Raw genomic sequence first — 23,024 nt, 5'->3', positions numbered from 1 at the left:
CAGTACAGGGAAAATTAATACACATCACTGCTCCATATAATGTTAGCTATTTAAACACACTGCAGCTCACACCACAGATGGCATAGCAGGCAGTGTTACAAAGGGCAATACTAAACTCAATTCTTAGAACTGCACAAGCTCTGTAGGCAAGGTCTGGGATCTCTTTCACACTGCAGTTAAGTATCAGGAGCCAAGATCTCCTACCAACCACCTCATCAGAGGGCAGAATAATTTTATGAAAAAAACATTAGATATAACTCTAAACTTTTGTCTTACCTTTGGAACTGAATAATCATTCCAACCTGAATTTCATTGTTAGGCAACATTTCTCTTTTTCAATTGTTTCTGCAGCCTTCATGTTGCTTAACACAGCTTATAATGCAGTTTCATCTTTAGCACTGATAAATGCAATTGGAGAGCTAGGGGTGTCTGTGATTAAATACACTACTCAAACAGCTGGTGCTGCACAGTTTTGGCAAGTCTATCTGGAGGAAGAGAAAAAGAAACCTAATAGAATGGGTGAGATTGATTTGTGCTGATGAGAACATTAGGGATTCAAAGCAGCCTAAATCCAGTTTAAAAAGTTTCACAAGGGATTTTAAATTATTTGCAGAAATTAATTCTTCTCTGTCAAGAAACCCCTTATGTACACTGTATAAATAATAAATGAAGAGGCAAAGACTGAACCACAGAAATTGCTGGAAAAGCAGAGGTAAAATAAGAAAGGAATTCTAACTCACTGAACAGCCACAGCTTTAGAGGGGCTAAGTTTTTAATTAACTAACTTAACCTGTGACAAATGCCAGTAGGTTGCACATATTGATAGTCTGATAATATAATGTTTTATACAGGTTGGGTGATTTTTAGTGGAGTGGTAACACCAATGGATTGACCTTCCATCCCCAAAATATAACCACCAGATGCACATAAAAGGAGTTTCATATCTTCCCTCGTTAATTAAATCTTGGCATTGTGCAAGCAAAATTTCATATGCATGCACACACACAACCCCCACACCCCATTTAAAAAAAATGCTAAGTATAAAGCAAACTAAGATGACTTGGTGTCAAATGAAGTGAATGGGACTGTTTTTAGCACAGTATTCCTAGGCTAGGACTGGAAAACATTCATCTTCTAGTTCTCACTGCAGTTCCGCAACTGGCTATCTGGTTGTGGATTACATCTCCAAAGTAATTTTTGTCTCCCCACAGTGCTCCAACAAAACCTCTTCCTCTCACCTGTGTGCCAAACAACCACATGCCTCCCAGAATAGATTGTTCTCTTTCCTGACGATGGAAGCTGCACTAGAGTAATGCTGCTGGCAGTTCTAGTTCTGCTGCTCAAGAAAAGCCCACTGGAAGAATGAGGGCTTTTCTACACTGGGGAATATACAAAGGAGTGTGAAATGGGCTGAGTGTGCCATCTTGGTTAACAATCAAGAACTGAATCAATCAACAATTAGGGAGACTGTTTAGCCAGATACTGTTGTGGTTACATTACTGAAGGGGGCATGGTGGGGAGAACATAGCATGCAACTTTTGACTTGAGATGGTTTGCTTAACAAGGGAGACACTACAAGAGGACTCCTAGCGTGAAAACAAGGGAAAACATTTGACCTGGTCTGGGCAGGATATGATAAATTGATTCTCTCACTTATGTGACCAACTCTTTTCTCTGATAGATTCTGATGTATCTGATTGCACACTTAAGGGAGGGAGGAGAGGATAACTTTAAGTTATTCTGATTTACCAAGTTCTTTTCAGAGAAAAATATTGCCAAATCAGGGATACAAAGTAAGAAACCATTTCTTCAGTGTACTTCCTGAGTGATTCAAGTAGGTTTTTATGGAAACTCTGGATGAACATGACTGTATCCTTATTAACACAAGGATGGAGAGACAAGCTCAATGCAGGAAGTAGTACAATAGTATGAAGCCATGTGTTGGCCAGAATCTCCTATTTCCCTCCACCTTGCTTCATAAAGCTCACATCCTCCCTCTCCCACAGGCCCCATCTCTAAAAGATGCTTCTCTCAGGGACATATTCCAGACCTAATATGTAAAATAATCACTATCTACACAAAAAATAGGGAGCAGACAAGTCTGCAAGAGATTGTCATCATCTGGCCTCAAGACTGTCCTCAACCCCTAATAAAAAACCATGGGCAAGTCACAAGGTGCAGCTGAAATGCACCTAGCAACCCAACATCCAGATACAAAACAAAATGGTATACGTACCTAAAAAATGGGCTCAAACAGACGTGGGGCCCCAAGTCCAAAAACAAAGCCACAATATTTCCTCCTCACAGGAGCCTAATCCTAGTCACCCAGCTCATTCGGTAACTTCTTCTCAAATCTCAAAATTAGTACATAGGCAAAAGGCTGGCCTGCCCAGAACTGCTCCTATCTGAGCAGACAGACATCTCCGCTGCTTCCACATAGGGAGAAAATCCCCCAAAAACCCCACACTTAACTTTCAGCTCAGCAGCCCACACCAAATGCAGTGCATGACCAGAAGAAGCACTGTGTCAGTTTGACCCAGCTCCCCAGCATCGGTATAGCTTACACTCTTTAGTGGGCCTTTTTGGAGTTCTTACCTAATAGCTGACAATCAGCTATAGATAAAAGAGCCAAAAAGCCTTGCTGAAGCATGCGAATTATACAGATGCCGGGGAGCCAGGTCAAATTAACACAATGCCTCTTTTGGTAAAGAGCTGTTCTCACCCCCCCCCGGACATCTGTGAGCATCCCTACTCCCCAGTTTAATTATGACAGGAATGGAGAGGCCTAATGTCTACAGCAGCGGTTCCCAACCTCATGTCATGACCCAAATGAGGGTTGCAGGGGCAATGCCGGTGGTGCCACACACAAAAGACAAGCCGCCCCGCCCCCCGGGCACTGCACACCACTTGTGGCAGTGGGCTGAGGCAAAGAAAGCTTGGGAGCCACTGGTCCACAGTCATACGGGGATGTCAGTGCCTCTTCTCATCTTGATGGTAACAGCAAATAGGTCATCTTATGAAACCAAGTCAAGCAAAGCTAAAGAACCTACCTCTTTTGAATGGCAGGGGCCTTTCTCTGCTCCTTACCACCACTTCAGGAGGGATGTCTCAGAAAGAAAAAACAGCACCCGCTTCCCCAGCTTCTCTACCACAATAACTTGAGGGAAAGATGGTGTCACAATGGGACAGTAGCTGAGGCCTCACCTTTTCACTTTTCCACTCCCACCAGGGTCCTTGGTTTGGCTGGGGTGCAACAATCCCCACAAAAGAAAGACTAGATTTTTTTAAACTTTTGATTGTGCATAAATTTGAAATAGCTAACATATAAGGCGGCTGCTCTGGATATTTGTTGCAATTTGCTTCCAAACTCCACAGCTTTGTAGTAACCCTAGGTTGACTTCCAGGAAATCTCTCCCCCCATTTCCTCAGGAAAATCCTTTTTGCTGAGTGGATACACAGTTCATATTTATGTTATGTAACAGTTTGTTTATTCTGCTCTAACCACATATAAATCATTTTTACTGGAGAAAACAAATGCTTTTATTCAGGTCTTGAGCACCATCAGGGCACTTGATTTTTACTGTGGCACATACACATAAATAATAAAGTTATATTAATAGTCTAATGCTTAATGGTTTCATCACCTGATTGCAGCTATTTTAAATTGGGTAAAATTAATTGTTTTGAACAGAGTGATCCCTTTATTTCGCTGTTTCACATTTAATGAACCCCCCACCCCAGGCCAAATAGTCTGTGGAATTTCATTTAGAACCAATAAGCTGTTCAGCTCAATTACATTAACAGCACCTAAAAATCTAGCCTTCTACCTCCTTTTACTACCTCATTCTGTAAGTGATTTAAACATTGTTAAGCCTTTATACCACAAAATCATGTGCCAAGTTTCAGCCCCAAGTGGACCATAGCTAATGAATTAAAAATCTGTTACAAAGATAGATACGATTACTTATAATACTGCAACTGTATTCATATTCCCCAGACTATCATGGTCTCCTGTGCCCTCATATGAAAATTAAAAAAAAACACAAAACATTGGTTTTCCTAATAGCTTGTCACCTCTACTTCTTCCTTAATATGTTTAAGAAATCAAGAACAATTTTTACTTAACATACCAAATCTATGTAGGCACTTAATTTACTTTATCCATATAGTTATATTTTAAAATCTGTACAAAGGGCTGCATCTGCAGCTTTTTCAAGAAAAGTAACAGAAAGTTGGTAGTAAGATACTGTCTTGTGAAGACCTGATTATTTTACCAGGTATAGTATATACCATTTTCAGCACATACATTAAACTAAACAACAAAATGTTGAAGTCAATTAAAGCCCCTAGTGTGTCCTTTCCCCACCCCCCCACATACTCAAGTTATAAAATAAAAAGTTTGCAGTAAATCTCTCAGTCTTCACCTTGAATTAATGATGTTTTACTGCATTAATCCATGGAACCCAAAATGACACATACTGATTTTTCAGTATCTGACAGAGACGAGAACTTTTTACAACCTCAAGCCAACTGACGTGCATTTTGGACAAAGCATAGGTGATACCCCATGTCCCAAAATAAACAGCTGCCCTCCTCTGTTAATTATGATGTAATATTCCCTGAGAAATGGGTGGCTTGTCTTTAGTTTCCTCTCAAAGCAATGCTTCATGCATCATGTGATAATTGTTAACAGACTTGGCTGAATGGAATTCCATTAGGATTTTCTTAAATTTACTGATTGGCTTAACAACCTAACACATCTATAAAGGAGCCAAATTTCTTAGCAGCATCCCACCTAGCTGGCATTATAAATTAAAAGAAGAGGAAGACTAGTGAACGTTATAGCTTGCCAGGTCCAATATTAAGTTTCTCCATGAGTTCAGCAATGCTCCTAATGCAGATTAGGCCCTACATTATACTAATGCAGAAACGCCTGTTAGAACTCTTATCTATCCGTGTATCTGCCTGCACTCTGAGCAAAGCAGAGAAGGACCAAGCATTTTTTGAAAGCTGCATGCATTAATCCTCTCCCTCAGGGTATGTATATTCAGTGTGGTTGTATAAATTCATTTACATATTCTGGATCCAGACACTACCAAAGTCAAAGTAGATTTTTATCCAAATAAAACAAAGGAGGAAATTAGACAACAAAAGCTGCTGAGAGATTTCCACTTCTGCCTCCAACTCGCCCTTCCTCCTACAGCTTGTGCAGCATATTTCTGGCTTACAGTTGTACAGCTACAGTACACGATCTCTGCATGCAGCAGCTACAGACTGCCGGCACAAATGCAGCTGACCCAAATGCGGCTTACATTTGCCAGACATAATCATCTCAACTATGCAGATCTTGATGGGAGATGAACTTCTCTGCTTCCTTGTCTTCCTTGAGTAGCAAACTACCTGTATGCTTGACTCAGTGAAGGGGATCTTTTTTTTTTGCCTGATAGCTCGTGCTTGGAACACTCAGCTACCCATCCTGCTATATGATCTGCTCAGCGATTTGGCTCACTAGATCCACTCACAGTCAGTGAGATTAGAGTAGGAGAAAACAAAACAAAACAACTCCTCCCTTGGCCCACCTATACCCCACACCTACTTTCTTAAAGAGTTTAATTGTTGCTGCCCTTTCAAAAATTATATTCTTATGTCCAGAATCCCCAATAACTTTCTGATTATACTTCAGATATTATTATATTTCTTGTTTGCCATCTTCTGGGATCTCTGGTTAACTGGCATTTGCAACCACATATTAACACCAAGTTTTTATCTTTCTTATACTCACAGAAAAAACCCTCAGTTGCTGTACTTGCCTAATAAGGTCACTCATCTACAATAAGCCTGTATGGGAAAAGAAAATGTGCCAAAATGGTATGGCACAACATATAATGACACAGGTTATCCTTTAATTAACAACATAAATTTCAACAGCTTGTATGAAGGAAAATTCTACTAGTTTTGTAAAACAACTCATTCATAAACATGCCATCATTTAAGAATTCTACACCAAAACACAAAGAAGGCACAAACAAATGCCTAGCTATCACACATGGTACAAGGTAAGTTTTTAGAAAGATAAAGTGAGATTAGGCAGCACACTGGAGGTTGATCATCTGATTTTAGTCTCTTTTTCTCTCTCTCAGGGTTCTTCATTTTCAGTGTAAGGTGGCCTTGAGTCAAAACTTTAAATCATTCCAATGTGGAGGAAAACAATGGTGCAAGTCCAGCATAAACTGAAGCCTTTTGAGAAGGCCCCCAGTTTAAAGCCATGATCTTCCATTGCCAAGAGACTGCAACACTTTTTGTTAAGCTGCTCAGAAACATGGCTAAATAAGGAAGCAGTACTAACCACTAGCAATATTTCTAAGTGCTTGTTTGACAAGAAAAGGGAATGCCACTCAGGGCTCTTACCTTATCACTGTCTAGTGTGTTCTGTGAAGTCCGTGATGCAATTGAAATTGTGTCAGGCTGACTGCTGCCTTCTCCCTGACTGTCCAGGTCCTCCCCATCTCTGCAAAAACACAAACTTATTGTTAGTATCTAATTGGCACTGTGTTTTCCAGGTTCCCACTTCTTATCTACCTTTCTAATAGCAGATACTCAGATATTGTAGCAAAAGTGCACAACATAGCACCTAAAAGACAGCAGCTGGAAACTTGCCTTACACACCAAAGTTGGTTGAATTATTCAATTCTACATTTTAAAACACAATAAACTGGAACTAACTCTTTGTCTACCCTACTTCATATAGAAGCAGAGCAACAAAACAACCAGAGAGGACCCGAGCAAGAGACCCTCATGGACATTTAGCTAAAATTCCCAGGCAGATCACTCATGACATATAAAGTCTGATTTAAAACAAACCAACTACTTGAGTAACATACACTTAACTGTAAAAGTTTAATACATCTGTGTCTACCTCCTGGGCTGTTGAACAGGTCAAGCCACTATAATTTTCAAACAGCATGTCCGTTTACAACCAGAAATATGCAAGGGAATGAACAGATCAGAAATCTGAATACACTCCGTACTGCAGTCAATGGGAACTTAATTTATTAGGACCATATTGGATAATAAAATTTGGCCAACAATGACTTTTTCTAACTTGGCCCCAGTTGCTGACAGTCGTGAGAACACAGTGTTCCTTTCAGAGAACTATACCATAGCAGTTGATACATGGTTTTGGGATTGGTGTTGCTTTACAAATTATGTTCCTGCCACCCATCTTGATAAGCTACTCAAAACGCCACTAACCTCCTTCCCTTCTGCTTAGGTGTTGGCGCAGTCTTGGGGATGTGGATTGGTTCTTTCAGCGCTCCTTTCAGATGAATGGTCCTTTCTTGTATCACTTCCCGGATGTGTTTGATCCAATCTTGTTTATTTTCTATGCTGGAAGCCTATAAAGTGCAAACAAATAGACTGTTATGGTTCTCTGTTCATCAGCTGATCTGGCATGTGCATAGGGGCATAGGCTCAAGCACAGTTCCAAGTACTTTTTATAAATTAATTTAGAGAATCAACCTAGCTCCTTACATTTTGAAGCAATATTTTTGTTTTCCGGTTTTGCCCAGATCGCTTCCTCCAAAGGAATTTTAGTTTTGCACACCTTTGTGTATAACCATCAAGTTCAAGGTCCTATCATGCTAGACACTATGTTTATCTATTGCAAAACCTACTACAATTGGTACTTCAGCATCTGCAGTAACTAACCGCTTACAAAATAGTAACTGAACATGATGAGTCAAGCTGAGTGAAGTCCAAAAGACCTGTTGATATTACACAGAAAAACTGCTATCATTGCAGTACTGCAACCTGTATGTTTATATACTGCTCTGCTCATTTGGGTAGTATGACAGAGGATTAGCATAAAAATGGAATCTTTGTTTAAGGTTTACATCTTTTTTTAAAAGGCCTATAATCGGACACCTGTATTTTGGAGGTTAAAAGACCTTGGTACTCTGTCACTATTTCTGGTTTGATGCCTCAGTTCACATTTGCAATCTCAGTATCAGATACAAAATTATAGGCAAGGCCAAAAACCAATTAAGATCTGTTGACAAACACTGGTCTGTAGATCCTCTATTTTTCCTTGTTTAACTTCATAACACGTCACAATTGTTCATTAAGTTACATGAAGCTCTCACATGTGGATTGAAGTGGAGGGATAAATATCGCAAGGTCAGAAGAACTCCAAGGACAGTGAACCAGCCTTTATAGTCATATACTGTTGATCAAAGAAAAATACATGCAGAGGGAAAAAAACTTGGGGAGATCCGTTTCTAAGACACTTTCTTAAGTCTTTTTCCCCATGAAATGTAATCACATTTGCTGCTACAGTACCACTACTACTAGGAAGTTTTGACTTAAAACATTTCAAAATTACAGAAGCACCCTTCTATAGGAGACAAAATTGACAAAGGCTAGATAGAAATATGACTACGAGTACCTTATTAAAATATTGTACACACTGTACAATTGGCTTATGGGAATGTTTTCCAACTAAACAACAGAACATTTAAGATGCTGCCTGTGTAATTCAGCCCCTAAAATCTAACTTCAGGAACACAAGACAAGGAAAAAACAACAAAAAACTTGCCTAAGCACTAAAATTATAACCACCAGAGATCAGCCTAAGCAACTACTTAGTTCTGCCAAAGAAGTTCAGAAGCAAAGTTGTTTGCTTTAATATTAATTTAGTGTGAGGACTTGCATGGTAACAGAATGGTATTAAATGTCTTAATTTCCATACAGCAGTTGTAATGCTGGACAACCAGTCCAATTTCTCAACCTCCTGAGATTCTTGCCTCATTTCCAGGTCCATACCACATATATAAACAGAAGACAAAGAAAGGAAAAATATGCTGTCTAAGAAAAAATAGGGACAGGAAGAATTTCATCTGTTTCTCTGCTACCCAGACAGGGATTAAGAACGTCTCAAAAATGGCATTAATTGAGAACTACTGCACAAGTAAGGCCCAACATACTTTAAGACTTAAGTATAGGTTCAATGCACTGTTGACTTAAAAGGAAAGGAGGAAAGGACAGCGGGCTGCATTTTAAAAAAGCCTTACTCAGGGTGCAGCACCGAACCATCCCAATTCACAGGAAGACTAGCAAGTATGGGCGAAGACCAGGTTGGTTTAGCAGGGAACTCTTCAGTGAGCTAAAATACAAAAAGGAAGCTTACAAGAAATGGAAACTTGGACAAATGAATAGGAAGGAGCATAAGAGTATATTGCTTAGACATGCAGGGGTGAAATCAGGAAGGCCAAAGCACAACTGAAATTGTAGCTAGCAAGGCATGTAAAGGCCAACAAGAAGGGTATCTACAGGTATGTCAGTAACAAGAGGAAGATCAGAGAGAGTGTGGGTCCGTTACTGAATGGGGGAGGCAACCTAGTGACCGATGATGAGGAAAAGGCAGTACTCAATGCTTTTTTTTACCTCCGTCTTCACAAGCAAGGTCATCTGCCAAACTACTGCATCTGGCATCACAGTTTGGGGAGAAGGCAGCTGACAGTGGTGAAAGAACAGTTTACGAAATATTTAGAAAAAATCTGGATGTGTGCAAGTCCATGGGGCCAAATATAATGCACTGGAGGGTGCCGAGCGAATTGGCTGATGCGACTGCAGAGCTGCAAGCCATTATCCTTAAAAACTCATGGTGACTGGGATAGGTCTTGGATGATTGGAAAAAGGGCAAATACAGTGCCCATCTTTAAGAAAGAGAAAGAGGACCTGGGGAACTCCAGACACCTCAGTCCTTGGAAAACTCATGGAGCAGGTCCTCAAGGAATCCATTTCTAAGCACTTGAAGAAGTAACTAGGAATGGTCAGCATAGATTCACCAAGAGCAAGCTATGCCTGGTCAACCTGATTGCCTTACATGACAAGATGACTGGCTCTGTGGGTGCAAGTAAAACAGTGCATGCGATATACCTTGATTTTAGCAAGGATTTTCATATGGTATCTCACAACATTCTCATAAAAAGCTAATGAAATACAGGTTAGATGACTGGATTGTAAAGTGAACAGAGAAGTTGTGAGAGAGTGCTTATGCTAAGCAAGGCCTAGCATTAAAAAAAATGCACTAAAACTCCCAGAATGCTTCAAGGAGGTTGAGGAGTCAGCGACTGACATTCTGGTAATCACTTTCTGACCCTTAGATGAAAATACTGAACTTCTGACCTTTAAACAATGATAAAAATAGCAGACATGCCGCTTACATTGTTAAGAATAGGAAACTGCATGGCTAAACCGCAATGATGAAAAAACAACCGCATATTATGTCAGTTTTGACATTTTAACCCTGCAAAAACCAGCACAACATATAGATGAATAATGTATTTAGGTTATAGAAAATTAGCATAAGAAATATAAAGGTCATTAAGAATTAACATAAGAAGCATAATGATTATAATACAAAGCGTATCACCTGATATTATAATATAGATAAGTTAACTAAATAACCAAAAGAAGTAAGAATTAGAAAATGCATATGTATAAGTGTTATCATATATAACTAATAGTAAAGTTATGTTAGATGCCTCACTTCCACCATGGGGACAGTTTTGTATCTTTTGCCTAAAAAAAGATAAGGGACTCCTTTTAAATGAGCTGTTGACCAGTTCTGAGACTACTGAATCAGGCGGCCGCATCTAGCCTCCGGGTTAGAGAGCAAGGGCTTGATTTGGGAACCTCGTGAACCAACAGACCTCCTTTAGTTTATGACTTTGTGAAACAATAAAAGTTTTAAATTGAACAGGTCTGAGCCTGTGCTTAATTCAGTCCTATATAATTCGGCATCGAGCTCACACAGAAGTGGCTCGATTGCTGGGCTCAAAGGGTAGTAATTGGTGGCTCAGTGTTTAGGTGGCAGCCGGTATCAAGTAGAGTGTCCCAGGGGTTGGTCCTGGGGCCAGGTTTTGTTTAAGATCTTCATCAATGATCTGGAAGATGGGATGGAGTGCACCCTCAGCAAGTTTGCAAATAACACCAAGCTGGGCAGGAACAGTAGATATGCTGAAGGGTAGATAGAGCTAGGATTCAGAGAGACTTAGACAAATTGGAGCAGACCAAAATAAGTTCAATAAAGACAAGTATGAAGTCCAGCACTTAGAATAGAACAATCCCATTGCAACAGAGACCCTACTCCGTTACTACAGGAAGAAGGGGATTAGGAGTTTCCGGTACTCCCTTCCTCTGCCAATTGATCCCCTCCCTTTGTAGTGGGGTCTTACCTCTGGTTTCTTTGTCCTGTCTACTCCTCACCTTGTCTCTCTCTCTGTTTTACTTATGCTTTTTGTATTGCCAGAGTCAAATCCACAGGCAGAGAAGCTTGAAACAACATGGTCCTGGGTCCAAATGTAAACAGTGTCTGATGGCCCAGGGGATGGAAGTGGAGGGTCAGGTGACCTGGAACACCCTTTATAAGCCCAAGCCTCAGGCCAGACAAGGCGATTTGGCCATAGGAGCTACAGGGGATGGAGTCCTTAAAGGTGGGACTCAGGGGCCAAACCCAGGATCATGAAAAGAGAAAGCAGAGCAGCCAGAGTGGAGAAAACCTGAGAGCCTACACTGGGAGAAAGCTAAGTACCTCAAGGTTTTTCTGTTTTTCTTTTGCTTGGATCATGCCACTGCAGGTCGAGGCAAACACCAAAAGTAACATTTCTTTGAGTCAGGACTGGTACCTGTGTTGTATGGTTTTTGTTTCCCTAGTGAACTAGATCGTGGCTGTAGGGGAGGCAGAAGCCACTGAAAGGAGTGCTTGGGAACACCATGAATTTCAGACTCTGTTGAGAGACGGAAGATAAAGACTAAGGCTGAGAAGAGCAGAGCCTGCCAGGAACTGAAAGGCAGGCATGGAATGTGGGAAAACAGGACCTGTGGAGGGGTCTCACGTGGCTTGGAACCTGAGGTCACAAGGGCATAGCCAAAACTGAGCCAGAAGCTTGTGGCCCTGAACAGTGAGCTCCAAGCTAGAGGGCACAGCCAACTTAGAACTGGGACAAGACCAGGAGAGCCATAGTCTAGAGATGGGTCCCCTTTCCCAAAGCTTTCTTCTTTTGGACAGCATCCCCATCTAGTTATTACATCAAGATGGGACAAGCGAGAATACAGGGGCAGAGAAAGGGCACTAGCAGGAAGAGGCTCCTAAAGATGGATGTACAGTGCTAGCACCGTTGGGTGTACTGACATACCGGTACAGACTTGGGACTACCTAGCTAAGCAGTACCTCTACAGAAAAGGACCTTTAGGTTACAGTGGACAATAACCTGGATATGAGTCCACAGTGTGCCCTTGATGCCAAGTCAGCTAAGATCATACTGAACTGTACTAGTATAAGCACTGCCAGCAGATTGAGGAAAGTGAGTATTCCCCTCTATTCATATATTTCATAGACATTCGGGCTGGAAGGGACCCTGGAGGATCATCAAGTCCAGCCCCTTGCCCAGGGGTAGGAAGTCAGCAGAGATCATAGGATCCCAGCAAGATAAACATCCAAAAATGTCTTGAAGGTATTCAAGAGCTTGAACCACCTCTGGTGGCAGTCTATTACAAAACTTGGAGGCTTGGACAGTAAAGAAATTCTTTCTTATGTCCAGCCTGAAAGAGTCATAGAGGAGTTTGTGACCATTCAATCTCGTCATCCCTGGTAAACAGACGTTCTGCTAGATCCTGGTGAACACCCCTAATAAACTTACAGGTGGTCACCAGGTTGCCCCTGAGCCTATGTTTTTCCAGGCTGAAGAGTCCCATGGCTCTCAGCCTCTCATCATAAGGTCTGTTATCTTGACCTATGATCATGCACATGGCTCTCCTCTGCACTCTCTCAAGCTTCTCCACATCTTTTTTGAATTGTGGAGCCCAAAACTGGATTCGGTACTCCAGCTGCAGCCTCACCAAGGCTGAGTACAATGGGAGAATGACGTCCTGGGATTTGCTTGAGAAGCATCTATGGATGCAAGCCAGCGTTTTAGTCGCTTTACTAGATGCAGCGTCATGTTGAAGGCTCATGTTCATCTTGTGGTCAATCATGACCCCCAAGTCCCTTTCATCTTGTAGTGCTAACCAGCATAGCCCTGCCAAGCCTATAAGCATGCTGCAGGTTTTTGCTCCAAAGGTGGAGAACCTTGCATTTTTCAGTGTTGAACACCACCAGGTTCTCATCTGCCCATTTCCTGAGCCTGTCAAGATCTGCCTGGATCACCCTCCTGTCCTCAGGTATGGATGCTTTACCCCAGAGTTAGGTGTCATCGGCAAACTTGGCCAGCCTGCTTCTGATACCAATGTCTACATCATTGATGTAGATGTTAAACAGTACAGGCCCTAGGACAGAGCCTTGAGGGATCCCACTGGTCACAGCGTACCACAACGATTAACTTCTGTCAACAACCACCCTCTGGGTCCTGCCGTGGAGCCAATTCCCCAGCCAGCAGATCGTGGTGAAGTCCAGCCCGCAGTTAGCCAGTTTTGCCAAGAGGTGATCATGAGATACCAAATCAAAGGTTTTTTTCAAGTCAAGATATATGACATCAATCTCTTTCCCCTTGTCCAGGTGATAGGTCACCTGGGTCATAAAAAGGAAATGAGATTGGTCAAGCAAGACCTACCCACAACAAACCCATGATAGAGGTCAGGCTGATGGGTCTGTAGTTTACTGGATCTACTTTCCTCCCCTTTTTGAAGATACGCACCACATTGCCCTTCTTCCAATTGTCGGGCACTTCACCAGAGCACCAGGAGTTCTCGAAGATCCATGCCAGGGGCAGAGCTATGATGCTTGTCAGCTCTTTGAGTACCCTTGGGTGTAAACCATCAGGGCTGGCTGACTTGAAGGTATCCAGCCTGCAAGGTGTTCCTTCACGAGGTTAGCTTTGATGGATGATAAGGAATCTCCCTCACCCGGGCCTCCCTGTCCCACAGCGGGCAGGGGAGTCCCATGGGACCGGTGAAAAAAATGACACAAAGTACCCATTTAGCCAATTTGTTTTTTCCTGTGCATCAGTTGTCAGTTGTCCCATCTGGTTTAGCAGGGGTCCAATATTGCCCTTGGTTTTCCTCCGGCTCCCCACATATCTAAAAAAGGACTTTTTATTGTCCTTAATATTTGTAGCTAGCTGGAGTTCCACTGCAGCCCTGGCTTTTCTGGTTTGCTCCCTGCAGGTCTGGACCAGAGCAGAGTATTTCTCCTTGGTGGTGGTTCCAGTCTTCCATCCTTTGTAGGTCTTCCTTTTAAGATGCATGAGGTCCACTAGTTCCCTGGAGAGCCAAGGGGGCTGCTGTGCCCTTTTGCTGCCTTTCCTCTGAGACAGGATAGACTTTGCTTGTACATCCAGGATTGCTCCCTTGAGGAGCAACCACTCGTCCTGAACTCCCCTCCCCTTTGGGTTGTGGCCCTTTAGGGCCTCACTGACAAGCCTCCTGAGCTTGTCAAAGTCAGCTTTCCTCAACTCAAGGACTTCTGTATTACTGACTGACTTGCCAGCTTTACGGCAGATGGCGAAGCCACATCAGCATTGGTGAAGCCACATCTGGACTACTGTGTCTGGTTTTTGGGCCCCCTACTACAGGAAGGATGTGGACAAATTGGAGACAGTCCAGCGGAGGGCAATGACAATGTTTAGAGGGCTGGGGGATGTGACTTCTGAGGACAGGCTGAGGGAACTGTGCTTATTTAGCCTACAGAAGAGAAGACTGAGGGGGGATTTAACACCTTCAGTTACCTGAAGGGGGTTCCAAAGATAATGGTGCTAGACTGTTCTCAGTGGTGGCAGATAAAAGAACAAGTAACAATGGTTTCAAGTTGTAGCAAGGGACATTTAGGTTAGATATTAAGCAAAAAAAAAAAAATCTCACTAGGAGGATAGTAAAGCATTGGAACAGGCTACCTAGAGAAGTTGTGGACTCTCAATCCCTGGAGGTTTTTAAGACCTGGCTAAACAAAGCCTTAGCTGAGATGACAGTTGGGGATGGTCCTACTTTGAGAAGGGGGTGGGACTACATGACCTCCTGAGGTCCCTTCCAATCCTAATTTTCTATGATTGTAAGAAGTCTGGACTTCCTGTGCATGGGGAGGTATCAAACTACAAATATTGCCCAGCTGAGCACCACGTGGATTTTCACTCATCCCTGGAGCTTGAGGATCGCTTGAGGATCGGGCTGCCCCTTAGCTGGGGTTTTAATAATCAGCTGAATGTCAGTTGGGGCTAAAGACTGGTTGATTCCCAGTCCCAATTAACAATTATTTGACTGTTGGCATCCAGGTTTCATCTTGCTGATTTGGGGGGAGCCTGGTCCCAGGCTCCCTTTGCACATGTGGCATGGCAGGAAGCATGGTTGACTGGTGCCTCCTGAACCCGGCGGGGGGGCGGTACCCGCAGAAGACACCAACCCTGTCGGGGGGGGAACCAGCCCTACTGACAGCATCAGTGTCAGCCATCGGAGTGGCACTGGCCCCGCTGGGGGGTGGGGGCACACATAAACCCCTGTGCATCCCCTACCAGTCGTCTATGGCAGGAAGCGTGATTGTTGGGGTCATGGATGAGATCCCATTATGTCTTAAAGTGAACGTTTGTCAGGGGCCCTACTGGATGGCTTAAGTGCTTATGCTAAGGACTTAAACCATGGAGAAGTCTTTCCAATCTTGCCTAATGTCATTCAAGTATGAAAGTTTACTTAGTATGTTTCACAAATTCTCCCAATGCCTTTAGGTTCGTTGGAATTAAAACACATACCAGCTCAACTTAGGTTACAGTAAGGTTATGTGGCACAAGCGGTTAGACATCCATCAGCCCTGAGTGTCAACAGGGCTTTTTTTTTAATTTTAATGTGAGTAAAAAAAATGCTAAAAACCAGACATTTGATAGCACCAATGTCTGCCATTAAAATTACCTTGAGCACAATTTTATTGTCAGAAGTTGGCGTCCGTCCTACCCACAGTGCAAATTTGCAGGGATCGCCTTCTACATGTTCTGTTACACCCAACTCTGAAGTCTAGAAATAAGGAAAAACTTTGGTTAGAACTCCAGGACAATACTGTTCCAGTACTCAGACAACTATCTTGACTAGCTGAACACAATGAATTTTACTGAATCCATAAGTGGCTTAGGAGCACTATCACTCATGCACTTTTGAGACTCTACCTACTAGTTTTGTTTCTAAGAAAAGCAAACAATTTTAAGCAAATCATTTTTCAATAAAATAAGTCTTCATACCATCAAACACAACATCACAGAATCTTTTCTAATTTAGTAGCAAAAACTGGGACAAAAAGTGCCAGTTGTGAATCAAGTATTTTCTTTTTTCCTTACTCATTTCACAGGAGACTTGGAAGTGTTACAAACAGTATTTTTCTAGGGAATATGGAGCAACAGTCCTGCTTTTCTTAAGCATTTAGTTGTTACTTTCCTATCAAAAGGAGTCCTTTCTAATGTTTCCCTTCCTTTGCAGCATAGGAAACAATTGAGAGATTGTATGTCCCCTGGTGGTAAACTTTGAAGGAATACCAAAACAAAGGGATAAGTTAATGGATGATTGCAAGTCTCTAAAAACAGGAACTTGGTCTCAAGGGGAAGTTTGAATACCAGGACCCTGTACTGAATTACTTATCTAACAGCTTGTCTCTTTTCAATTGGAGCATGATCTAAAATTGTATGAATTAGTTATTAGAAAAGGACACTACAAAGAAAATGGTAAATGAACTACTGAATAACACAAACTGCAAAATACTCAGGGTACCTTTAGATATGTGGGGAAGCTGCTCCAATGCGCTGTAATTATAATGCATCAGAGAAGCCTTGATTAATCAAGTCTGCTGGAGTGTGCTAAGTGAAGTGTTCCAGTCAGCCTCTGCATCTCATGCATCAGCATCCCCACACTTCAAAATGGCAGAAGGGGTGCTTTAACTAAAGCTCATTTGAAAATGACGACAGGGATGCTGATACACAAGATGCTACGGGCACTTTAACGATATCCAATTTTAATATTTTTTTGAATCATACTCTCACTTGTTCTTAAAATGTTCGTAAAGTAGAACTAGTCTGGACAATTTTTTTAATGAAAAGTATCAACATTTTGTCTAAAAGCTCAATGCAGTATTTTCAGGTGAAAAGGCTGAAGTTTTTCCTCGAGACTATGAAAGTTTTTCATAGGGAGATAAGACGTCTCATTTTAAAACTATTTTTTTGCTCAACACCTGCCAACGTAAGGAAAGTCAACAAAGAAAGTTTTCAAACCAAATCTACCTCATTTCTACTTTTAAGATAACCATTTTCATAAGCATGCAGCAAAGTTTACATCCAAGAGGTCACATATGACCAAGGTCAGAGTAAGTGTACGGTGTGGATACAGGCAGAATAGAGAACACAAACAAGCAAACAACGTCCCCCTCTCCCCCTCTGGACCAGCCAGTTATGAAGTCACACTAATTCCTTTCATATGTTCAGGATGTACTTAAAATTAAGTAACGACTGCTGACATTCTGCAGGAATTTACTTCCAGATAACGTTTATAAAACTCAAAACCTGAAATTGTTCTACTTGGTTGATTATCTAAGCCTGTTCCAAAGTGTGAGTGCCTCTGCATTTCCAGATTGGTTTGGCAGTTTGTACCTTATCAGAACAACAATTCAGAAAATAAATATAAAATCGTGTGATGTACTGAAGAGCAGGAAAAGCATTAGCTAAATACAAGTCTGGACAAAAAGAACTCTAGGGCTGTTACAGAAGTTGGTGATTACAAGGCTTAATTTTATTCTGCAACAATTAATTTCCAATATTCAGCTACGTAAGAAGTGTACTTCATAGGGCTCAGGATATCAGCTTATTTTCTCTAGTAATAATAGAGAGCCAAGGTTTTAGGTACAGAAGATGAAGCAAGTTTGGTTGTTTTGATCAAAACTCTCTGTGAACTATTTTTGCACTTCACAAAACTACTGCAGATTCCTATGACAGGAAAGTCTGTGCCTTGAGGGATACTGTGAAAACTAGGATAGTGAGGGGACAGGGTTTGTTTGCAGGTCAAAACTGTGGCAAAATGACAGTTTTGTGCTGTCTGAGAAGCAGTTTTTACAGGACTTTTCCAGCAAACACCTCAGTACTGCAGGCTTTCATTACGAATTCATATGACGAAGGACAGTGTGTGCATCAGTAGTTCACTGCAGACTTGATCTCTCTCCCTATATAAAACCTCAAAGGTCAGTATTAACCAAGTTACTCAAGTGACCATTTAATCTTTTTCAACCGGTTGGGGACATTGAGCAGGCAGACTCCTCTGAAGATACGGACAGACATACAACTGAAATGTTTTCAAGTGATGTACATTTGGAAATGCTTCTAAAAGGAAACATTTCTGTCAGGACATATGTACACCCCTGGGCCATTCCTCGGTAGAACATTTCAAAACACTGCAACTACCTCCAGCTCATGCCAGGGAGTACTAGATTAGGATGTAGCAACCTGAGGCTCCGCAGCTCCCAAGGTTTGGAGGTAAAGGTTAGAAGAGAGCAGAGGGTCAGGAGGGAGAGGCAAGCAAGGGTGGAGGGAAGGGCAGTAGGTGCTCCCAAATCTTTCCTCTCCCTCTTGCAAAGAGGAGGTACAGAAGATTGGGGCTGGAAGGCCAGGTCCAGCATCAGTATTTAGGCAAAAGGGAGGGGAGGGGATGGTGTTTCAAAGGACAAGCACAGCTGGATCTCTGAAATGAAAAGGACTTCAAAACACATTACAGTTGTTTGTACCCCAGGAAGTTTCTGCATCTGTGGGATTTGTTACAAGGCTGTTTTCAAAGAACACTGCCTTTAATACACATTGCAGGAGCCATTTTAGTTTCCTTGTCTTTTCCAGGTGGAAGTATGAGAACTGGACTGATGTTGGTAAGAGAGGAGCAGGATAGGACATTGAAGAGTTAAAAGAACTCTCAATCTGATTTGAACTGCGAGTGTAAGTTGGGGTTGTCCAACAATGCAAAGCAACTGGGGCTTCTAACCCTCTTAATTAAAAAACCCTTCAGATTCAGTTTTGTAATCTTTACAAAGTGGTCAGAGCACAGAATAGGGATAGATTTAGAAACCGGAATAAGTTCTGGAATGGAGAAACTATTGCACAATCCCACTCCAAATATTACATGACAGAAATAGTCCTCTTTGTACACAGCATTTGAATGAAGCATCATTCAGAATAAGGGCAGCTGAGCACTACGCCTGTGCAAAGCGGCAAGTATTTGCTTCAGTGTTGTATTTGGCTGATTCAGAAGGACAATGATTTGATTCAGCAATTCGAATCATTGTCTCGATTCGATTCAACATATTGGATATGAAGACTCGGTGCAAATTTGGAGATTAGGCCATAGACTAAACAGGCAGCAGTCCTTACCATGCGGGACACAGCTGCTTCCAGCTGGTAAGCCTGTTGTGGTGGGTGGAGTGGGGAGGGGGGGCAGGGCGGGCAGATCAACACCTTCACAATGAGGGAGGGATTAGGGTTGGGGCAAGCTGCTCAGCCAGGGCAGGGGTGCACAAGACTCAGGGAGGGGAGCTCCCACCACTGCGCGCCATTGTGTGCCGCTGGTCTGGGGGGACACAGGAGTGGGCATGTGCCCCTGGATCTGTGTGGGCCAAGCTACATTCCAGATGGGTGGTGGAAGGCACTGGGAGCGGGGCCTATGCCCTCCCGCTGCTTGCCCAGCCTCCCCATGCCTCCTGAACAACCCACAGCTTTGCCCCAGGTAGGCAAGCAGTGGCAGGGCATGGCGACGGGTGCATGCACCCAGATTGAGGAGGGGCTGGCAGCAGGGGCTATGGGGAATTTTAGGGTGGTTGAAGCCTCCACATAGCCCCCACTCCACTCTGCTCTGTGGGATGGGTGGAGCCAGGGCTGCGCTCCGGGATGCGGCTGGGGCTAGCCGCCTAGTGCGCAGCCCTGGCTCCACCCATCCTACAGAGTGTACCCCGGTGACGGGCAGCTGGGGCCAGCCTCCTGGAGTGCAGCCTGGCCCAGCCCGCCCAGCGCAGATCCAGGGGCACATGCCTGCTCCTATGCCCTCTTGGACATGAGTCCTGTGCCCCCTGTCCTGGCTGGGCAGCTTGACCCAGCCCTAATCCCACCCTCACTGTGGGGGCAATGATCTGCCCCCACTTCCCATGCTCCTTCCCTCCCCCCACAATAGATTTACAAGCTGGAGACAGCTGTGTCCAGCGTGGTGTGGACTGCTGCCTGTTTAGTCTATGGCCAAATCTCTGAATCGACGCCAAATCTTTTCCAAATCAATTCAGAGGATTCTGATTTGATTTGGACCTTTTAATTGGTCTCCTGATTCATTTCGGATTTGGAGATTCGGCTCAATCGGGCCGAATCTCCTCTAAATCAAATTGGCTACCATAGCTTTTCACAGCCCTACTGATAACCAGTACAATAGCACTGGTCAAAAGAAATGTAGACTAGTGATTTTTACAACAGGAAGTCAATTTGTATGTTTTAGTCTGGTTTTTTGTTTGCTTTTTTTAAAGTTTCTCAAACACATGTACTACACATCTATACTAAAATACTACAAAACAGATGAACCATAATATCCCTCAAATCACATCCAATTTGAACTTGTAGAAGGGTACATTCCTAGTGTGTTGTACAAAGAAAGTTCTCTCAAAAGCCTAGGAAACAGTGGACATAGTTGTTTATTCCAGCCTTGAAAACTGTTTTGACATCATGTCAGCATCATCGGAGCTTAAGCTCCTTATTACTTTTGGCTATATATATTTTCCGTCAGCTTTTCTGAACACAATCTGTTATTTTCTAATACTTACAAACAGCTTGCTCTTGTATATGTACTTGCTCCTCCCACTGGAGTCCTTCACTTCTTTACTGAAGACTAGGGACATCTCAAAGAGGAAAAGATGTCTCTCACGACCTTTTCGGATGAGAGTTTTGGGATCCCACACTTGGAAGGATTCCTGAAGAATGAGCTCTCCCTGAGATTCAATATTTTCATCAAATCCTAGATGGCAGAGAAGACAACAATGTCAAATCTGAAAGTGAAAGAACTCAAAAGCATGAAAAGCCTTTATCAGATAATTCCCCTTCACAAGCCCTTCTTCACCAAAATATCATCTCCCATGATGAAGTCAAATTGGTTTACCTGGTTTCTAAAACTTTCATATGAAACTTATCTTTTCTTCTAGCTTGTTTTTGACCCATCCGAGCCTCCATCAGAATTTACTCTCTTTCTTTTCCTGGACCAAAATTTGGACATCAGTGTTCAATTTTTAACTGGTGAATTTACATCTCAAAATAGTTTCCTCAAGAGACTCAAGAAACTAAAATTAAGGATGGCTTTTACTTTGGTTATGATCCAGGGTAAGAATGAGTTTAAGCTGCTGCTTCTTGTTGGGATCCACACTTCAGATGTTAATGTGCTTATTCCCCAATGCTGTATCTTCAGGCTCATCTCTTTTGCATAAGCCAAATCAACCATGATTGCCGCTGAACTGACTAGTTTATTTGTAGTTTGCTTTTACTATAAACAGCTGACCACAGTCTAACCATTACATTTTGCAGCCTATAAAAATGACACAATTTTACTCACAAGAAGTTTGAATAATAAATCTCTCCCAGGTTACGTCTAAAGTAATAGAGTTGTCCCTCTTTCATTCAGAGGTAAGTTTACATTTTGATTTCAGCATGTATATAAATAAGGTATTTGTTGTTTAAATGCTAAGTATTCAGGTAGTACACTAACAGCATTCACTCCTGTAGTTGGCTTGTGTACGGCTATGCAAAAACAATCTCAAAAAGTACACGTGAACACAAATACCATGCTCATCGTCTCCAAGCGCACATCTGTTGCATCTTAAACTGAATGCTGTCTTTATGTTGTGTTAAGCAGTTATAAAAAACAATTTATGGCTGAAGGTGATATTACAGAGATTGTTAGAGAAAAGTTAAATCACAGGGTTCATTTAAAAACATAGAAAGAAAAAGGAAATGTGTTCACTGATTAAACTCATCTAAGATGGAAGGACTCAGCTACACACACAGGTTTCTGATGATTTGTTACAAACTGTCTTAAGTGTATGAGTAAAATATTCCAAAGTCACTCTTCGCAACAATTGTGCAGATATTTAATGTTTACTAAAAGCTCTGGGACTAATCCTGGAGACCAACTACTTTTAGGGTTGTATATGTGTGTGCAGGTCCCTGAAGTGCTCAAATAACTTCAGATCACAACTCTGACTGGCAGTCAAGGCAAGGTATGCTCCTAAACCATTCAGACTGTTTTATAAGCCCCCTTAGAAGCCTTATCTTAATCTGTCACCCTGGGCGTGTCTACATGAACATATTAATGTGCCACAATAAACTCTGGAGCTTATCGTGCCAGAATCTATTGCTCCAAGGCACAACATTTACATGTGCACCAGGAACTGCAGCATGTTGAGCCGAGTCTGAGCAGTCCCGCCTGATGGGCTGGGAGGTTAGTCTGCTAGCCCGGTGGTGCTCCTACCTGGCCCAATATGTTGCAGAAGGGCTGGCAAGGGCATGAAGGTGCTTCAGTGTACGGCTAAACAGCAGGTAGCTCCCACACCAAAGCATCCTCGTGCCCCAGCCAGCATCCATTTGTGCGCTGCTGTGGAGTGAAAAACTTCACAGCAGGACAGTACTTGTATTACAAGTACTACCCTGCTGTGGAGTTTATTAGTTAACTTCAGCAGAATAGCCCTGCACATGTAGATGCTGAGACATTTACTGTGGAGCTATTTAATCTACTCCACAGTAAATGTCTTATGCAGACATGCCGTTTATACACAAAGTCATATAGAGAAGAAAGTCAAATAAGCCAAAAAATGTGCAACCAATCCTTCATCTACAATTTACACCTAACTTGGTCAGGCTCCTACTTCTAACAATTTGCTCTGCTAAACTGAAAAACTTAACAGTAAAAATTCCATTAAAGGCATCAAAGGAACTTTTTACACAACATGCAGTCATGTACAAGCCATGAAAGAACTTTTGTTGAAACTCGGTTGTAAGTACATAAAA

At 42.4% G+C, this 23,024-nt stretch overlaps 1 protein-coding gene across 4 annotated transcripts in view; it reads right to left on the bottom strand.

Moving 5' to 3' along the window:
* The window catches only part of TRIO (trio Rho guanine nucleotide exchange factor), a 394,215-nt gene that overhangs the window by 111,658 nt on the left and 259,533 nt on the right, over nucleotides 1–23,024 (bottom strand). For all 4 annotated transcript variants that reach the window (XR_016442705.1, XM_090049848.1, XM_090049849.1 and 1 more), the window contains 4 exons: nucleotides 20,795–20,985; nucleotides 15,892–15,993; nucleotides 7,252–7,394; nucleotides 6,409–6,508 (listed from right to left, as the gene is read on the bottom strand). Coding sequence is in view for 3 of the 4 variants with exons in the window: in XM_090049848.1 (XP_089905974.1) it covers nucleotides 6,409–6,508; nucleotides 7,252–7,394; nucleotides 15,892–15,993; nucleotides 20,795–20,985 (536 nt within the window). In the remaining variant the exon portion in view is untranslated. The remainder of the gene's footprint in view (nucleotides 1–6,408; nucleotides 6,509–7,251; nucleotides 7,395–15,891; nucleotides 15,994–20,794; nucleotides 20,986–23,024) is intronic.

The sequence above is a fragment of the Crocodylus siamensis genome, chromosome 5 (genome assembly GCF_052110815.1).
Source record: "Crocodylus siamensis isolate JL-2025a chromosome 5, ASM5211081v1, whole genome shotgun sequence".
In the NCBI taxonomy this organism is placed as follows: domain Eukaryota; kingdom Metazoa; phylum Chordata; order Crocodylia; family Crocodylidae; genus Crocodylus; species Crocodylus siamensis.
The sequence above is the reverse complement of the archived record's forward strand: the minus strand, read 5'-3'. Positions and strand labels throughout refer to the sequence as shown.